Below are 15,455 nucleotides of genomic sequence, written 5' to 3' on the forward strand. Positions count from 1 at the left end.
TGACAAACTTTATCCCGATCAGGTAACTGACATGCGTGACTTCGGGAGAAATTCGAGATGGAATTTCGGAGATCCGCGTCTCGACCATCAATCGACACACACCATGTCCTGCGCGGCCTCAAGACGCTGCTTGACGCAGCTTTTACGGGACCCGGTCCGGTCCACTTCACTGCCTACGTTTCTGGTCCCTGCCTTTTCCCAGCCATTGCGAGCACAATGGTTCTCGACAACCTCTTTGACGCATTCTCGTGTCGGCGCAACCCCGATAACAGTACCGCCGGAGGTGACGCTGAAATTCATTGATCTCCCTCAGCCGAAGTCGCGTGGCAGGGCGAAGGAGATCCCCAAGATGGCTGTTGAGGTGAACGGTCCATTAGGTATGCTCCGCTCGTTTCTTGTCTTCCTGATGCCGACATGTCTTTCTGACACGGGACCGATTGCACTAGGTCAATTGACGCTCAAGGTCCCCCCCTTCGTGACCATCAAACATGATGAGACCCTGCGGAAGGCGACTCTTTCGGTGGAAGATCCTACGATCGCACATCAACGGGCTATGTGGGGTGCGTCCAATTCTGTCACACTCCCCTTGTCAGTTTGGGATCACAATCTGACAGCGTTCACCTCCAAACAGGAACAACCCGGGCACACCTGCAGAACTACATCCTCGGCGTTTCGGAAGGCCATATCTGTATTCTGAGTCTGGTCGGTGTCGGTTACAGGGCATCCATCGAATCGACCGCGACCACCGTGTCCCCCGAATACCCCGGACAGCAATTCGTCAACCTGAAGGTCGGGTACTCACATCCCATCGAGCTGGGGGTTCCGAAGGGAGTGAAGGCCAGCACGCCTCAGCCGACCCGTATCCTACTTGAAGGCATCGACAAGGAGGTTGTCACCCAGTTTGCCGCCGAGATTCGGGAATGGAGGAAGCCGGAGCCATACAAGGGCAAGGGTATCTTCGTCAATGATGAGACTATCAAATTGAAGTCGAAGAAGATCAAGTGATCCTTCTTTTGTGTCCATGTTATTGGTGTGTTCTTTCTTCTATCAGCTGTATATCTAGGCACGGGTGTTCCGTTCTGCATTGGTATCCATGTACTCTTGAATAGATCTAGTCTGGGAGCCTTTTTTTAACCCTTCCGAGATCCATCATTTAAGTCCTAAGACTGTTTATAATGCAGATATCCACTATTTCAGATTCAAAACTGCCTGGACTGCGTCGATGACTTTATCCTGAAGGGCTGCAGGCGCCGCAACTACTCCCTTGTTGTCAGATAAGGTCCTGCCTTTGCTGAAATCCAGCCGCTTGCCGTAGATGTCGGTCACTTGGCCTCCAGCCTCACGGACGATCAGGTCTCCAGCAGCGTGGTCCCAGATCTTTTCTTGGTAGTCTTTCCGGACTGGCAGTCGCAGATAGATGTCACCCGCACCCCGCGCAATCGAGCAGTACTTCGCCTGCGAGTCCAGTCGCACGCTGGGGGAGGTGATACCAAGACGTTTCGCAACTGCTGCGTTATCATCTTGGTTTGAGTGAGCCGCTTCCACGCCTTCGCAGAAGACTGCCTGGGAGATGTCGGGCACCGGGCGCATAGAGATGGCTTTGCTTTGGGCGAGCCCGGCGTTGGTGAGGGGGCGGCTGACTGCTCCCTCCCCTTTCACCGCAGATATAAGGACACCTTTCCCGGCACCGTCGGTCTGCTGGCTGCCAATGTCGGCCGTAAGGGACGCAGAATCATCGACGGGCAGATTTGGACATCCAATCACTCCCACCTTGACATCGCCATCTTCGATCAAGGCGAGACACACGGCATATTGACCGCCTCTCAGGAAGCCCTTGGTGCCGTCAATGGGGTCCAACGCCCAGATCCGTCCCTTCGCTCCACCGGCTGAGTTCCCATGGTCAATGATATCGAGCATGGCCTCCTCGCTGGGCAATGGACCCCCGAGCAGCTCATCACTGGCCTTGTCCTCCAGCCGGATGTCCTTGACCAGATCCCAGATCTCCGAGCGGAGCGGGGCGTCTTGCCGCAGGGAGCTCGACTCCTCCTCCGCGACAATCTGGTCCTGAGGGAAATTTTTCAGAATGGCCTGGATGATCAAGGCCTGAGCGCCAAAATCGCCCTTGGTGACGGGAGATTTGTCGTCCTTGGCCAACTCACCCTTGGCTTTCTCGTGGAACACCTTTTTGGTAAGCAGAGTTGCTCGCTGCACGGCGAGCTCTGCGACACGCCGCTCGTGTTCGTACGCCATCACTGCGACGTTCGCAACAGAGGGTGAGTGATGTAGGAAACGAGAGGAGAATGCGGCAAGACGGCGACTCGCTCCGGCCACGATACTGAGGGCCAGGATGAGGGTGGAGATAATTATGAAGAGGGAGAAGACGCGCGTGTGCGCTGACGGAGCACAATGCAGATCTGCAACGCTGGAAGAGCGGAGATAAGCCACAAACACACGCAAGCCAATCAGAGGCAATTGGCCATAACAATCCTCAATGCAAGGATGCGCCGGCAATCTTATCAAATCAAATTTTCATGAATTGATAAGGCGATCAAGGGGCCTCGAGGGCCTCCAGGGAAGCTGGCGGTGGGGACGGTGCTCCGTGCAGAACGAATGAGCGAGATCGGGCTTCGGTGCCTGTCCCGCCCTAAGCCCGAACGGGGAGCGGCACGAGGGGCAAGTCACGGGCTGGCCAAGTCCCGTGGGGAATCCCATGATGGGCGATGCGAGCTTTGTTGCTGGAAGAGCAGTTATGACACAGGAACTGCCGAGGCAGGTGGGCGTCATCGTCAGCGGTTGATCCATATCGTCTGCTCATCTCTGTCATTCATTGACCCTCCCGCTCAGATTCGATTGACAGCGCTCCTGGAACAGCATTTTTTCGACGGGATTCTCTGTGGGGCTCGTGTCCAGCTGGACGACCACCGTGGCATTGCTCCCCGGATTATTGTAGCAACAGGCGACGAGCACATCAGGAGGTCCAATTTCCTGGTTGCAGAGGGACTGCGAATCTTACAGTTGTCCTGGTCGTCGACCAGTGCACGCGAAGGCATCTGGGCATCAACAAAAAGTACCTAAAAGACCCAAATCGAGACAGCGCAATCTGGCACTCAACGTGTGGGCATAGCGGGGAACCTGTGTTAATTCCCCGATCGCAGGTCGATTCTGGATAACACTGGTAGGGCTTCGATCGCAGTCACGTCTCTCTGTTGTCAAATTTCGTTCTGACATGAGGATCAAGGGTATATAGCTCGTCCGGCTGTCGTGCGCACCATCATGTTCAGCTCCTCGGTAAGATATTATATCTCTGCATGGAGACTTTTGTTCTTATCGCATACTGATTGGAACTCCTTTCTGTAGAAACCTTACACGGCCGTCACAGTTCAGATCGAGCGGCTCACCGGTGAGCAATACGAGGTGGATGATTCGAGTGGAATCGTGGACCTGATCGAGGTCATCCGGATACAAGCTACAGGGCCAAGAGAGGCGGGTCGCGCACTTCGAAAGAAGCTGTGAGTGGACCCCAGACTGGGTGTTTGTGTCTAGTCTAATGCGACATGCCAGGAAATATGGAAATGTCCACAGGCAGTTACGGGCTTTGACCATTCTAGACTACCTAATTCAAAATGCTGGAGACAGGTTTTTACGAGAATTCGCAGACGAGCCTCTTCTGGAACGCTTACGAATTGCGGCCACCGACCCGGTCTCGGATCCCGAAGTGAGAGCGAAATGCAAGCAGCTTTTTGGACAGTGGGCGGCCACGTACAGAGACAAGCCTGGAATGGAGGGAATCACGGCGCTCTATAGACAGCTTCCAAAACGGAAGCAACCCGCGCGACAAGCACAAGCCAAGGTTCTCCGGGAGACGGCGCCCCAAGAGGAAGTGCCGATGGGGCATTCTGTGTCAATATCTGTCGGGGAGGGACCGTCGACGCTTCTGAGTTCGCCAACAACAACAAAGCCCAAGCAGTCCAAGCGCAATTCGACATCGAGCATTCTCAGCTCATCATCAAAGAAGAAAGACAAGCGATCTGGTCCAAAGCCATTCAATTTTGAGAAGGAGAAGCCGGAAATCCTGCAGACGATTGCATCCGCCTCGGTAGCGAGCACCAACCTGTTGAACGCACTCAAACTGGTCAACAGGGAAACCCGCCGGGTAAGCGACGACCCAGAGGTGATGACGCAGTTCGAGCGATGTAAACAGCTGCGGCGCCAAGTCCTGCGATACATCCAGCACATCGAAACGGGCGATTTACTCGGCAGTCTGATCCATGCCAACGAAGAGCTGGTCTCGGCACTGATGGCGTTTGAGGTTCTCGACAAGAGCGTCGACTACGACAGCGACAGCGAGGAGGAATACCAAGGGCGCTCGCCCACGCGCGGTCTCAACGAGGGCTTCGCTGGCCTTGTCATCAATCCGCCCAAGCCCCCACGGCCGCCACGGCCGGCCAGCATGCCATATTTCCCGAAACAATCCTATCAAACATCCCCGTTCGTTGGAAATGAGCTGGAGAGCGCGAGCGAAACGGACGAAGAAAAGGAAAAGGAAAAGGATGACGATGACGACGACGACAACCCGTTTGGAGACAAGAATGCAGTCCACACGCCTGCTGTGGAAATGGCGCAGCCAACGTGGTAAGTTCAACCAGCTTTGGTCCAGTTGTAATGACAATCCAAACTCACATTTTTCATAGGCAAGAAGCGTAGTGTGATGGCCATTGCTTTTTAAACTTTTTTCTTTTGGCGCTCCCTCTTCGAGACAACCCGTCTATGGATTTGCCTCTGCTTAGGTACAGTACAGTACATTACACGTATGTCGTCGGAGCTTGTTGCGTTTTTTTTTGGATCCCCTTTACATACCTCCCTCTTATTTTCTTTCTTTCCTGCCTTCTTTTTCTTTCTTTCTTGCTCTCCCTTTCTATCCAGAGACGGTTTTTTTTTTTTTTGATGATATTGGCAAGCGGTAAATGAATGAACGAATTGAATGGCTACCTAGATATGTGACAATGTGATCTCAAATAAATATAATATTTACAATACCTTCCTATCTGCTTTCCTTCCTTGCTTGCTTTCTTACAGACAGACAAGAAAGAATTGATTCCACCCAGCTCAATGCAATGCAATCGATTTATGGTGATTTTTTTTTCAAACTGTGGGTAATGGATATTATTGGGACAGAGTACAGAAGTAAACAATAACGTCTCGCCTCTTGTTTTTTTAACCCTAATGGGATAATAAAATAAGAAAATATATTATGAATCTTGGAGACGGAGATGGAGATGGAGATGCGATGCTATATAAGTAATATATATTATAGCTGGAACTAGATAGATATAGAACTGGGAGAAAAACGCACAAGTTCAAAGGAAAAAAAAGGGGTATATAGTATGTACTGTACTGTCCTAATAAGTACTTCCTCTTAAGACCAAAAAAAAAAGCACAAAAAAACAAAACCAGTAAAAAAAAAGGTTTTACTTAGTTTTTAATTCTGCGATAAAACTTTCACCCTCAACCATTCACTTGTCCCAACTCCCAGATTGAGCCCGTTCCGCGCCCACCACCGTCGAACTCGTTCCTCGGCGCCCGACGTCGGGTCTGCGTCTTCGAGCGCCTCTTCGATGTCGCACGTCTTGAACTCGACGCGTAGGCCGCTGCGGCGCCACCATTCGAGGACGTCGTCGTGTCCGTTCTTGGTCGCGCCGACCAAGACCTGGTTGTCGAAGATCATCTTTGGCCCCTTGAGACGGTGCCACAGGTCGAGCACGTGGACGTGGCCGTGGGTGCTGGCGATGCGGGCGACCGATTCCGAATGCGTGTAGGGTATCCCCGACGCATCCCACCAGGCAAGCGAGGCCGTCTGGCCGGACTGCGCGGCCAGAAGGACCGATTTGCCCACTTTCAGCGGGATCGGGTCGGAAGGTGGCGCGTTGAGAGATGCGTTCTTCCACCACTCCAACACCGCGACGTGACCTTCTGCACTGGCCGACTCGAGTGCTCGCTCCGTATATCGAAGCGGCAGACCCGACGTGCGCCACCACTCCAGGACGTGGACAAACCCGGCCCGGGACGCACCGTCCATGGCGTCTGCAATATACTCCTTCGTCGGCAGAGCCGCTGAATCCCGCCACCACGTGAGAATCTTTGGGTTACCGTAGATGGCAGAAGCACGGTACGGGAGGTTGGTCAAACGGGCAGTTGTGCAGAAGAGGTCCAGGTGATTCTCCGACAGATACGTCAGGATGTCAGTCCTCGAGAACTTGAAGATTAGGTGACACGCCAGGTCCGACAGCGGCTTCCATCGGGGCAGCGCCTCGATTCGAGACTTGATGGCGGCAAAGGAACCTCGGAGGATCGTGTACTCCAAGGATGCAGGGGTCGACATCTTCAGGATGTGAGGCTGCCACTCCTTCGGAACTGGAAGTTTGGTGGGAATGCCAACCGCTTTGGCAATCTCCCAGTCTCCGAGGTGGTCCTCGAAAATACTCAGCCACAGCTCAAGAGGCAGCGTCTTGGGGCGTCTGTCCTGCAGTTTCTCCGGCTTTCGGGCGGCCTGTCCTGAAAGCTTCCCCACCTGGGCACTACCACTATCACTGGGCTTGTCAGGCTGTATTGATTTCGCGATCTTGTCTTCTGGTACAGGCTCATGGCAAACAGCTGCATCGCCGGCCTGGCCGCCTTCGCTTGTTGAAGACAACCCAAGCGTCTCGCGCACGACTTTTTCGAATTCATCTCTTCCTTCCCAAGGCAGCTGCGTCATTTCCTCGGGGCCAGCGAGTTTCCATTGAATCGGAGATATAACAATAACCCAGGGCCAATGCCGTTTGATCTCATTGAGCTGCCTCTCACTCAATGGATTCGTCCACTCGGCGACCGTCATTCCGGGAACGAGGAGAACTGGCTTCTTTGAATCCCAGCCACGAAGGAGGGCGAGGGTCAAAGTACTGGTGAGGCCAGACAGCATCGCTCCCAAGGTGCCCGCATCGATAGGGGCAACGATGAGTAGGTCGGCCCATTCACTCAATTCCGCCGCCTTGGCTCTCAGCCATTTCCGAGGACCGGTCTTCTTATCGAAGGTATGGCAGTCTACCGAGTCCATGTAATGGGGTATTCTGTTCGCCCCAGCGAGCAGGGCCGACGGCTCCTCATCCGTGATCAAACGGAGCTCGACATCGGGATTCTGAACCAGACATGGAAGGAAGTTGTCGACAAAGGCGCTCTCCGTAGACAGCAGCACCCGTTTCCGCCGCCGGGAGGAACCTACTTCATCAGTCTGCGGAGAAGCGACTGTTCTGAGGCCCTTATTGGGATTCCCGCATTCTCCAGCACTATCGCCATCGGAATCGCCATCGACGGCCATCTCTCGAACGCATACTCGCTTCGGACTGATATTCTTTGATTCCTCTGTCACAGCCAAATCCTCGGCTTTCAATCCAACTGCCATATCACAATACATATAATATAACCGACAATGAAACGCACTGCTCTTCCCCTCTCACAATCTTGTACGCTCCGTCGAGTAGTCACTCAAAGGTCGATCCCTGCTGCTCCCACTCAAGTTGTCGTAATTGCTGCTCCAGTACCGGTAAATTCAGCTCAATATGGGGACGTGTAGGACGGTAAAGACAGGAGGAGTTGGGCGAGACTCCTTAAATCCCGACACCCGGGGAGGCGGGGATAACGCGTGCGGTCTGGCCAGACGAAGGTAACGAGCGAGGTCGTACGGTGCCTGACCGGGAATGACAAGCGGTGTGTCGAGAGCTGACTGGGCGTTCGTCGCTAAAGGATGCTGCAGACCGACAGGGCTTAGCTGAGTTTGTTGTTGTCCTGCAATAATGTCTGTGCTTGTTCTCCGTCGCCACGTTTCCCTTGCTTCTGGATCTATCGCCACAGCGCAGTTCGGTAAGTCGATGATAGTTCAGCCAGCCAACCAGCGTGAGCGGATTAGAGAAGATTCATTCGAAGGGTTCAGGAGGGCAAGGAACGGCGTAGAACTGGGCTGGGAAGAAGGAGACTCGAATTGACCGCGTCTTCCATTCCTCGCAGGCCAGCGCGAATGCTGCAAGCATAAGATCCAGGTCGAGAAACGGCTGCGACTGACAGACAGCTTGGGCCTCGCCGTAGCGCTGGGCGTGCCCGATTCGCGGGTGCTGGATGGCCGGGGTGGGCCAGGGCGGTCAGCCAAGAGGCCTATCACAGCAGCGGGAATTGCCGACAATAAGCGAGCTGCCCGCAGTCACGAACTGCAGTCTTACGGAGTACTCTGTACAGTACAATCCACAAAGTCAGATGGCGAGTCTATCGATTTCCAGTTACTCTATCAGCCTCTATATGTGCATGATGATGTATGTGTGTACAGTACAGCACAATGGGAACCCTACATGCCGATCTTGGGGATATGATCTGTCTACTAGGTGATCAGCCAGCTCTAAATGGATCATCGCCGTGCCAAGTTGGTGTGCAATTTATGTTGCTTCATGCCCACACTGACAAGCGCAGCGAGCACCGTCAGCGCCAGCAGAGTGATGAATACCGCGCGCAGTGAGTCCTTATAAGCGTCCAAAACCCCCTGTTGCCAGTCTGCCGGCACCTTGCGGATCTCATCGAGGCTGTCGCGGAGCTTGGGGATCAGCTGATCCGCTCCTTTGCGGCCGCCGAAACGGGACCACAGCCCCAGTTTCAAGACATTCTGGAACACAGCGGATGCAATGGTAATGCCAATGGTGCTCCCCGTGCTGCGGAATGCATACGAGGCAGAGGTCACGACCGAATGGTGCTGGTGGTCGACGGCAGAGATCAGTGCCACCAGAGTCACGGTGAGCATGGACCCGTAGCCGACTCCAAGGACAAGGAGGCAAGCAGACGCCAGCCACGACGCGGAGGATAGAGTAAAAGTGCAGGTTACCGCCGTAGATCCGACCAAGAGCGCCATAGAGATGTGACTGAGCAGCAGATACCGGCCAGTAGTCCGCATCAGCATCCCGGAACCTAGGGATCCCAGGGAGGTGCCCACGGCCTGGGGGACGAGGCGAACTCCCGAAGCCGTGGCAGAGTGGCCCTGAACTTGAAAGTAAAGCGGCACGTAGTACAGCAACCCGAAGACCCCCATAGTGGAGAACCAGTTGGTCAGGCACGCAGAGAAAACCGTCCGATCCAGCAGAAGGCGGACGGGGATCACCGGCTCCGAGGCAATCTTGTCTTCAACGTAGATGAAGATGATCAAGAACACAACGGAGAGAGGCAAGCTCGTAAGAACCAGAGGATGCGTCCATGGCACCTGGTTGCCTCCTGCATTGAGACCCAGCAGGAGCAAGACCAGCGAAATAACAAGAGTCAGAGCGCCTAAGAAATCCACCCTCTTGATCCTCGACTTGTCCGTCTCTTTCACCGGAATCTTCACTGTAAACGCAACGAGGAGACACGAGATGGCGACGAAAGGGACCTGGATCAAAAACGCCCATCGCCAGCTGAGCACATCGTTCATAAACCCGCCAAAGACTCCGCCTAGCCCCATGCCCGCTCCGTAGCAGAGGTTTCCAATCCCCTGCCAAACTCCTCGACGACGGAGGGGAACCAAGTCTGACGTGACGAACGTAGAGATCGCAGTCAGGCCACCACCACCGATCCCGGCTACCACCCGTCCTGCAATCATCATCCATTCTTCCGTCGCGAGCCCACAGATTAAATTGCCAATGCCAAAGAAGATGTTGGACACGACAAGCCCAGCGCGTCGAGAGAAAATATCCGTCAGCCTGCCGCTCAGAGGCTGGAAGGCAGCGTTCGAGATCAGGTAGGCAGTAGCCAGCCAGGAAAGCAGGGAGAGCGAGTTGAAGTAGGACGAAATCGGCACCGAGAGAGTCGCAATGACGGTGCCATCCAACGCAGCCAGAAAGACTCCCAGCCAGATGCTGCTCAGGACCAGGATCAATTCCTTTGTCGTGGGTTCTTTGACGAGGGGGACACCAGCGCCGTCTGCTTCCCCGGTTCTTGCGCCATTCTGTCCTTGCTGAGTTAAATCCTGGCCGCAAAGAAGCGGTGTCTCCTCCGTGGGTGTGGGCGGAACACGCGCGAGGCCGTCACTGGGTTGGCCATTGGATTCTGGATCCTCGAGCGCCATTGTGTGTTGAGAAGAGGTCCCAGCAGCAGAAACTCGAGATCGAGAGCGGTGTTCCTACAGCATCGCGGTCAATCGCGTGGAATGTGGGACATGACGTTCGCCATGGCAGTCCGAGATGCTAGTGCTGGTTAGTGGCAGACCCTGCACTCCACTTGTCAGTCGCCGATGGCGGGGAAAGCGGCAATCGAATCGGATCACGGCTTTGTTGAAGTGAGGTCTCGTTCCAAAGCTTTCATTATTGTCAGTAACCAAGAGCCACGAACTCGAAGATATCCCTTTTTTCTTTGGATCATTAGTCTCAGATCAACTTTTCCTAATGCACTTTTGCTCTTCTCGACGGGTTCATCACTATACTCCGTATGGTCAGTGGAGAGTATACGGAGAGGAGTACTCCGGAGTAGTACTGTAGAGTATGGCGTTCGCCAATGACAGAGATGCTTTCTTCTAGGATATGATATATGCTGTTGGTTTAAATGGTTGATTGGCAATGCTCGACTGGCGGACACTGCAGCGATCAGGAGATGTGTGGGCCGTCACGCGACTGCAACGTACGTCACCACACTGCGCATTACCTCGGTTGCCTTTCCCCCGAAGTCTGGAGACCTGGCTGGCACGCCTAGCCCCATCAATTAGCTTCGAATCCTTCCAGAGCTTCTCCACGATGTGGGGGAGATCCGGATGTTGCATCAAGGCTATTGCCGGCACTCCTGCCGGGGTAATAATTAAGCAGGATGCTCTTTTCCGGATGAACGGCAGCTGCTGCCTGTCATCCAACTTGGCAGATAAATAATTATTATTAAGACACAGGTATCAAGACAGATATCATTTTCGAACCCCAGATTCAATCGTCAGTCCATACTCTTGTGTCTTCTGACGAGAGACCATTTACGTCATAGCCACTCCGCTCAGGATGTCGCTATCCGCAGCGCCCTCTGGTCAAGGACCATATGCAAACCGTCCTAGCCCGGCTCGGGGCTTTTTCAAGATTGGACGTCTTGGACGGCTGTATGCTCTACCTTGGCGTTTACAGTATTAATACTTGGCTCTATTAATCCTGTACTGACTGCTGTTCGTTGTATCTTAGATGTCTTCCCGTGGCGGCTGTCATAGGCATCGGTTCGTCTTGTCATATTCTCGAAAATATAGTCATAAAAAAGTCTTAACTCATAGGCAATAGGCGTCGGTATATCGAACTACCTTGACGGTCAACGACTTCAGAGGGAATCCTTTCTCATCCAAGAAGAGGAACGTCTACAGCGAAATGCCCAGCTGATGGACGCGTATGGCGACAAGGACAGCTTGGAAGATATTCAACGTGCGCTGGAACACTACAAGGTGCGAACGGCGGTGATCTCCCAGAATAATTATTGTTTTTTTCTTGTTCGTACTGACTTCATGCTATTTCTAGCAGAATTAAGTAACACGCATTACGGACGTATTCTACATAACATACCCTAACCTGGAGTTTGGAGTTTAGTTTTGCATTTCGAAACTGCATTTTATGGACATCGTTAATTGAGGATTGAGGCTATATTTTATTGTCATCTGGTGGAAACCAGTGATCGCAGGTTCTTGGGATTCTCCACTGTCAACTAGAATGAAATGCAGGACATTTCTTCCTCTCTGACAGAGAAAATAGAAAATATTCAAGAATCCCGGTATTTGACTTTTCTTAGAGATGGTAGTACATTTGTCATCTGATTTTCAGTCGACTTGGGCTTTTGCGTCACTGAGTTGGTGTCCATGGATGTATTAGGCTGATTCCTAGAAAGGAAGGAATCTGTTCGTGACCACTACCCAGGCAGCAGGATGTGACAGAATGGAATGTGCCGGCTACAATTCTATCCCTCAACTCAAAACATGAACCTTCTCTGAACCTGCTTCTTGAAACCTCTATCTACTAAGGAGCCCCTATTTCCATGTTCTCTTCCCTCCAGCAATTTCGTCTCTTTCAGAGATGACTTCAGCGCCCACAAGAATAACCTTAGTGCCGCACTCACATATTCAGAACGCCATTGCAGAAGCGAAAAGTGAATGGAAAGAGACTTCTCGCTTCAACACGGCCCATCACACCAGGGATGACACCATCGCATGCCGTCTTACTACCCCTCCCGGATCAGCCATTGGATCCCATTGATCTGCTCAAGCCAAGGAATCTCCATCTACCACGTTTTTGAGATCTCGAGATTTTTGGCCAGCGAGATCGCAGCGCTCTACGCGGTATGGTACTCTCGTAGGCAGTTGGATGCTGATGCTCTACACGACCTCAAGTCTCTCTTTCCCAAAGCGACGGCAGCCGGGATCCCTACGGAAGAGGTGTTCCAAGGAGAGAAGAAATGGTTCCTACGAGTGGATTATTGCAGCGCCAAGGACAGTGAAGCGGGTCATTCTATCGTCGAGAATGTCGAAGATATAATCGATCGTCTATATACATCCATGAGAGCCGTTCGCGCTATTCGTGATGTCCTGGAGGAAGATCCTCTCGAGAAGCCCAAAATTATCTTGATGCCTTTCAATCCAGCCATGAATCCCTCACGAGAAAGTCGCGTCTTTCAAGACCCGCCGCTATTTCTCAGTACCGTTGGTGGGCGCCTCTTGATCTCGACAATCAGACATCCGCCACCGACCAAGCGTTGGCTATTTACTCAGCTGCATGCAACATCTATCAAGAAATCATGAAACATGCTGCGCAGCTTAGTGACCGTCGAGTGCTCGACACGATGAAGGAAGGGTTTACATTCGACATATTGAGGACACCTTCTGGCCAGATACAACTGGTAGAAATCAATCCATTCGGTGCAATTGGCGGGTGCGGGAGCTGTCTCTTCCAGTGGATCGATGATGGGAGACAGCTCTACGGATTAGAATCAGAAGTGGAGTTGCGATACACCGTTTTGGACAGATGAATCACTGCACTATCACCGAAATCGAATACACGCGTTGATCTCGTGTTGGAGGTGAAATAACAGTCTGCCAAGTCTAGTTTTGTCATTAAATGTTTTACTAGAACGCGATTTGAGTCTCACCAAGGTACACTAATGGGCAAAAAGTCACATTTATATAGATATCATCCTGCAAGGTGATATGAATTGAAGACGCATACCTTATTCGCTTCGAGCCTTGTGCATGCATCCTGTTTGATTTTCTTTATGGACTATCGATTACGACCTCTAGCCAAATGCCGGCGTCATCGAATACGAAACAATGAGTTGGTCATCAGTTTTGAAGCACTGAATAAGCGTAGTATTAATCAGTATCATTCTAAAAGTCGCAGATGAAAAAGGATCCCTTGAAAAAAAAAAACTTACTCTCCACAATCCTCCTACGCCTTCGTCCAGACTCGGAGCAAAGACGCTATTGACATAGCAGAAGACGGAGTCGGTGTCTTTGCAATCCAGCTTTTTCCGAAGGAATTTGACGACTGTCTCGAACTTCTGAGAGGCACTAATCTTGAACACGCGGTTCTTGAGGATCGGTGCCGATGGTAAAGGTTGGAATCGGACGGTCACTATTACGCGCTATCAGTGAGAAGATATACACATATGCACAATAAGGAAAAAGATAAACTATAAGAAATATCAACAATAAGAAATATCAACACAAGAGATAAAATGAAAAGAGAAGTATAGTTTGTCAAAGTGTATAGCCACTTGAAGTAATGACAAAACAAAAACAGGACGAATAGTCCTTATGCAATAGTCAAAAAAAATACCCGATAGATAATTCAGAACAAGCTAGTGAAATTACCTTTCCCTGTATCTACAGCTTCTGCGTCAGCCAGAGCCTGGTGGGCATCCCGCGGAAGGCCCGTCAGGACGACCGAAGCGGACATCGTCAGCGGCATATCGGCACCATGTTCCTCGTCTGGAATCGGCGTCGTTCCAGCGCCAGTTCCCCCACCTGCATGGGTATCGACGCTAGATGCTGGACTGCTGACTCGAGGCCTATGTGACAGGCCAGACGAGGAAGTTGTAACTGGTGGCCGGGGGGAGTTACGACGAGATCCGTCTGAGGGCGGGGAAGACGGGTCCATCTTGCGGGGTTGAGGACAGCGCCTTCTGCGATCCTGACTGACAAGTGAAGATCAGAGTGTACTGGTGAGAAATCTTCTACTCGAAGACATGTAGAGCAACTATGATCTTGTAGATGCAAGATGATGATCAGAGCATATGAGGTCTTGGCAATGAGTGTGGTTCGGAGAGGGAACCGACTTGCAGCTCAGCGAATCAGCTTCCGGCCTGCTCATCTGCATCAGATCCCAACAGTAACTGGGAACTGACAAGATATGGACCAGAACTGGTTTATTGTTCAAATTGCAGTTCTGATTATTGTTGATTCTGTTGGACTAGATACTGTTGGAGGCCAGATAACAATAATAATGGTTTGCAGCAAAAAGGTAACAAAATCACGCAATACCCTTTATTGGCGTAGTTTGTGATCATAGTTGGAATAGTTAGAATTCACTCAAATATAAGTACATTTCCCATTATTCATGACTGTTTTGAAACTATCTGGGTATTTTTAAATGACCTTGAGAAAAGAAATTGACATGAGACATCCACACTTGGTTATGGCAATATTTAATAAATCACGCATAAAATATCATATAGGTTGCAGTAATAGGCTACAATCGCCAAATCCTGTTACAATTCGTATCTCCATTGGTGAAAACTGGACTGCAGGAGGAATGAGTTGTTCGTGTAAAATCTGGTGACTGTTCATAGGCAGATTGTGTTACAGCCACCTGGCCATTGATTCTCCTATTCCATTCCTTAACAATATAGCTGAACTTCCTCATAGCTCATCTCACATGTAAGATGGTGCATGAATTTAGTGATTCCTAAGGAGAAGAAATTAAAATGAGCGGAGTGAGGTACCGAGAATAAACTCAACATAGAGATCATGCAGAGTGATTGGATAGTATTGTCGACAATTATTGCCTCATGTTGCCCTATTTAGCTGCCGTCCGTCTGGGCCAATCGATCGGTGAAAATTCGGCATCCAGAGTGATGTCCTAAGGATCCCTGGAGATGAGGACAGAAGGTTGCAAATCCGGAACGACTAGTTCATTTAATCAGGCCTGGATGCCTGTCATACTATGGATATGACTCCACGCTCCACAAGGCCTTGGCACCGATGCACCGTTAGCCGTTCCATCCGGAATCGGAGGAACGTTGAAGTGACGATTGATTGCTGCAAACTCGTGATTCATAGGAAAAAGAAATATCCTGTCCAATCAGTAAAACAGAGATTCCTGCGCTGTTTGAAGGCATTACTGAGTTGAGAAGACGTGTTCTGCGCAGGGGTCGATAACAGCGGACCAGTGGGGCACATGACCAGCTGG

The 15,455-nt window shown here is 51.5% G+C and overlaps 6 protein-coding genes across 6 annotated transcripts; 3 read left to right on the top strand and 3 right to left on the bottom strand.

The window, feature by feature from the left end:
- Nucleotides 1–103: 103 nt before the first annotated feature.
- On the top strand, nucleotides 104–1,005 carry T310_4429 (60S ribosomal protein L6; the record flags this gene model as incomplete). The annotated part of the gene is made up of 2 exons (XM_013472716.1): nucleotides 104–560; nucleotides 632–1,005. 2 exons carry the CDS (start codon nucleotides 104–106, stop codon nucleotides 1,003–1,005), a joined length of 831 nt encoding a protein of 276 aa, XP_013328170.1.
- A 183-nt stretch (nucleotides 1,006–1,188) lies between these two features.
- T310_4430 (3'(2'),5'-bisphosphate nucleotidase) lies at nucleotides 1,189–2,250 on the bottom strand (the record flags this gene model as incomplete). The annotated part of the gene is made up of 1 exon (XM_013472717.1): nucleotides 1,189–2,250. One exon carries the CDS (start codon nucleotides 2,248–2,250, stop codon nucleotides 1,189–1,191), a length of 1,062 nt encoding a protein of 353 aa, XP_013328171.1.
- Nucleotides 2,251–3,273: 1,023 nt separating this feature from the next.
- On the top strand, nucleotides 3,274–4,704 carry T310_4431 (VHS domain protein; the record flags this gene model as incomplete). The annotated part of the gene is made up of 4 exons (XM_013472718.1): nucleotides 3,274–3,288; nucleotides 3,358–3,509; nucleotides 3,583–4,632; nucleotides 4,692–4,704. 4 exons carry the CDS (start codon nucleotides 3,274–3,276, stop codon nucleotides 4,702–4,704), a joined length of 1,230 nt encoding a protein of 409 aa, XP_013328172.1.
- Nucleotides 4,705–5,479: 775 nt separating this feature from the next.
- Nucleotides 5,480–10,111, bottom strand: T310_4432 (uncharacterized protein; the record flags this gene model as incomplete). The annotated part of the gene is made up of 3 exons (XM_013472719.1): nucleotides 5,480–7,431; nucleotides 8,250–8,292; nucleotides 8,486–10,111. 3 exons carry the CDS (start codon nucleotides 10,109–10,111, stop codon nucleotides 5,480–5,482), a joined length of 3,621 nt encoding a protein of 1,206 aa, XP_013328173.1.
- A 910-nt stretch (nucleotides 10,112–11,021) lies between these two features.
- T310_4433 (uncharacterized protein) lies at nucleotides 11,022–13,017 on the top strand (the record flags this gene model as incomplete). Its single annotated transcript, XM_013472720.1, has 6 exons — nucleotides 11,022–11,116; nucleotides 11,196–11,227; nucleotides 11,289–11,446; nucleotides 11,720–11,769; nucleotides 12,310–12,695; nucleotides 12,782–13,017. 6 exons carry the CDS (start codon nucleotides 11,022–11,024, stop codon nucleotides 13,015–13,017), a joined length of 957 nt encoding a protein of 318 aa, XP_013328174.1.
- Nucleotides 13,018–13,281: 264 nt separating this feature from the next.
- T310_4434 (Ubiquitin-like protein ATG12) lies at nucleotides 13,282–14,144 on the bottom strand (the record flags this gene model as incomplete). Its single annotated transcript, XM_013472721.1, has 3 exons — nucleotides 13,282–13,341; nucleotides 13,420–13,619; nucleotides 13,859–14,144. 3 exons carry the CDS (start codon nucleotides 14,142–14,144, stop codon nucleotides 13,282–13,284), a joined length of 546 nt encoding a protein of 181 aa, XP_013328175.1.
- Between the last annotated feature and the right edge of the window lie 1,311 nt (nucleotides 14,145–15,455).

The sequence above is a fragment of the Rasamsonia emersonii genome (assembly GCF_000968595.1).
Source record: "Rasamsonia emersonii CBS 393.64 chromosome Unknown ctg1118621760112, whole genome shotgun sequence".
NCBI classification, from domain to species: domain Eukaryota; kingdom Fungi; phylum Ascomycota; class Eurotiomycetes; order Eurotiales; family Trichocomaceae; genus Rasamsonia; species Rasamsonia emersonii.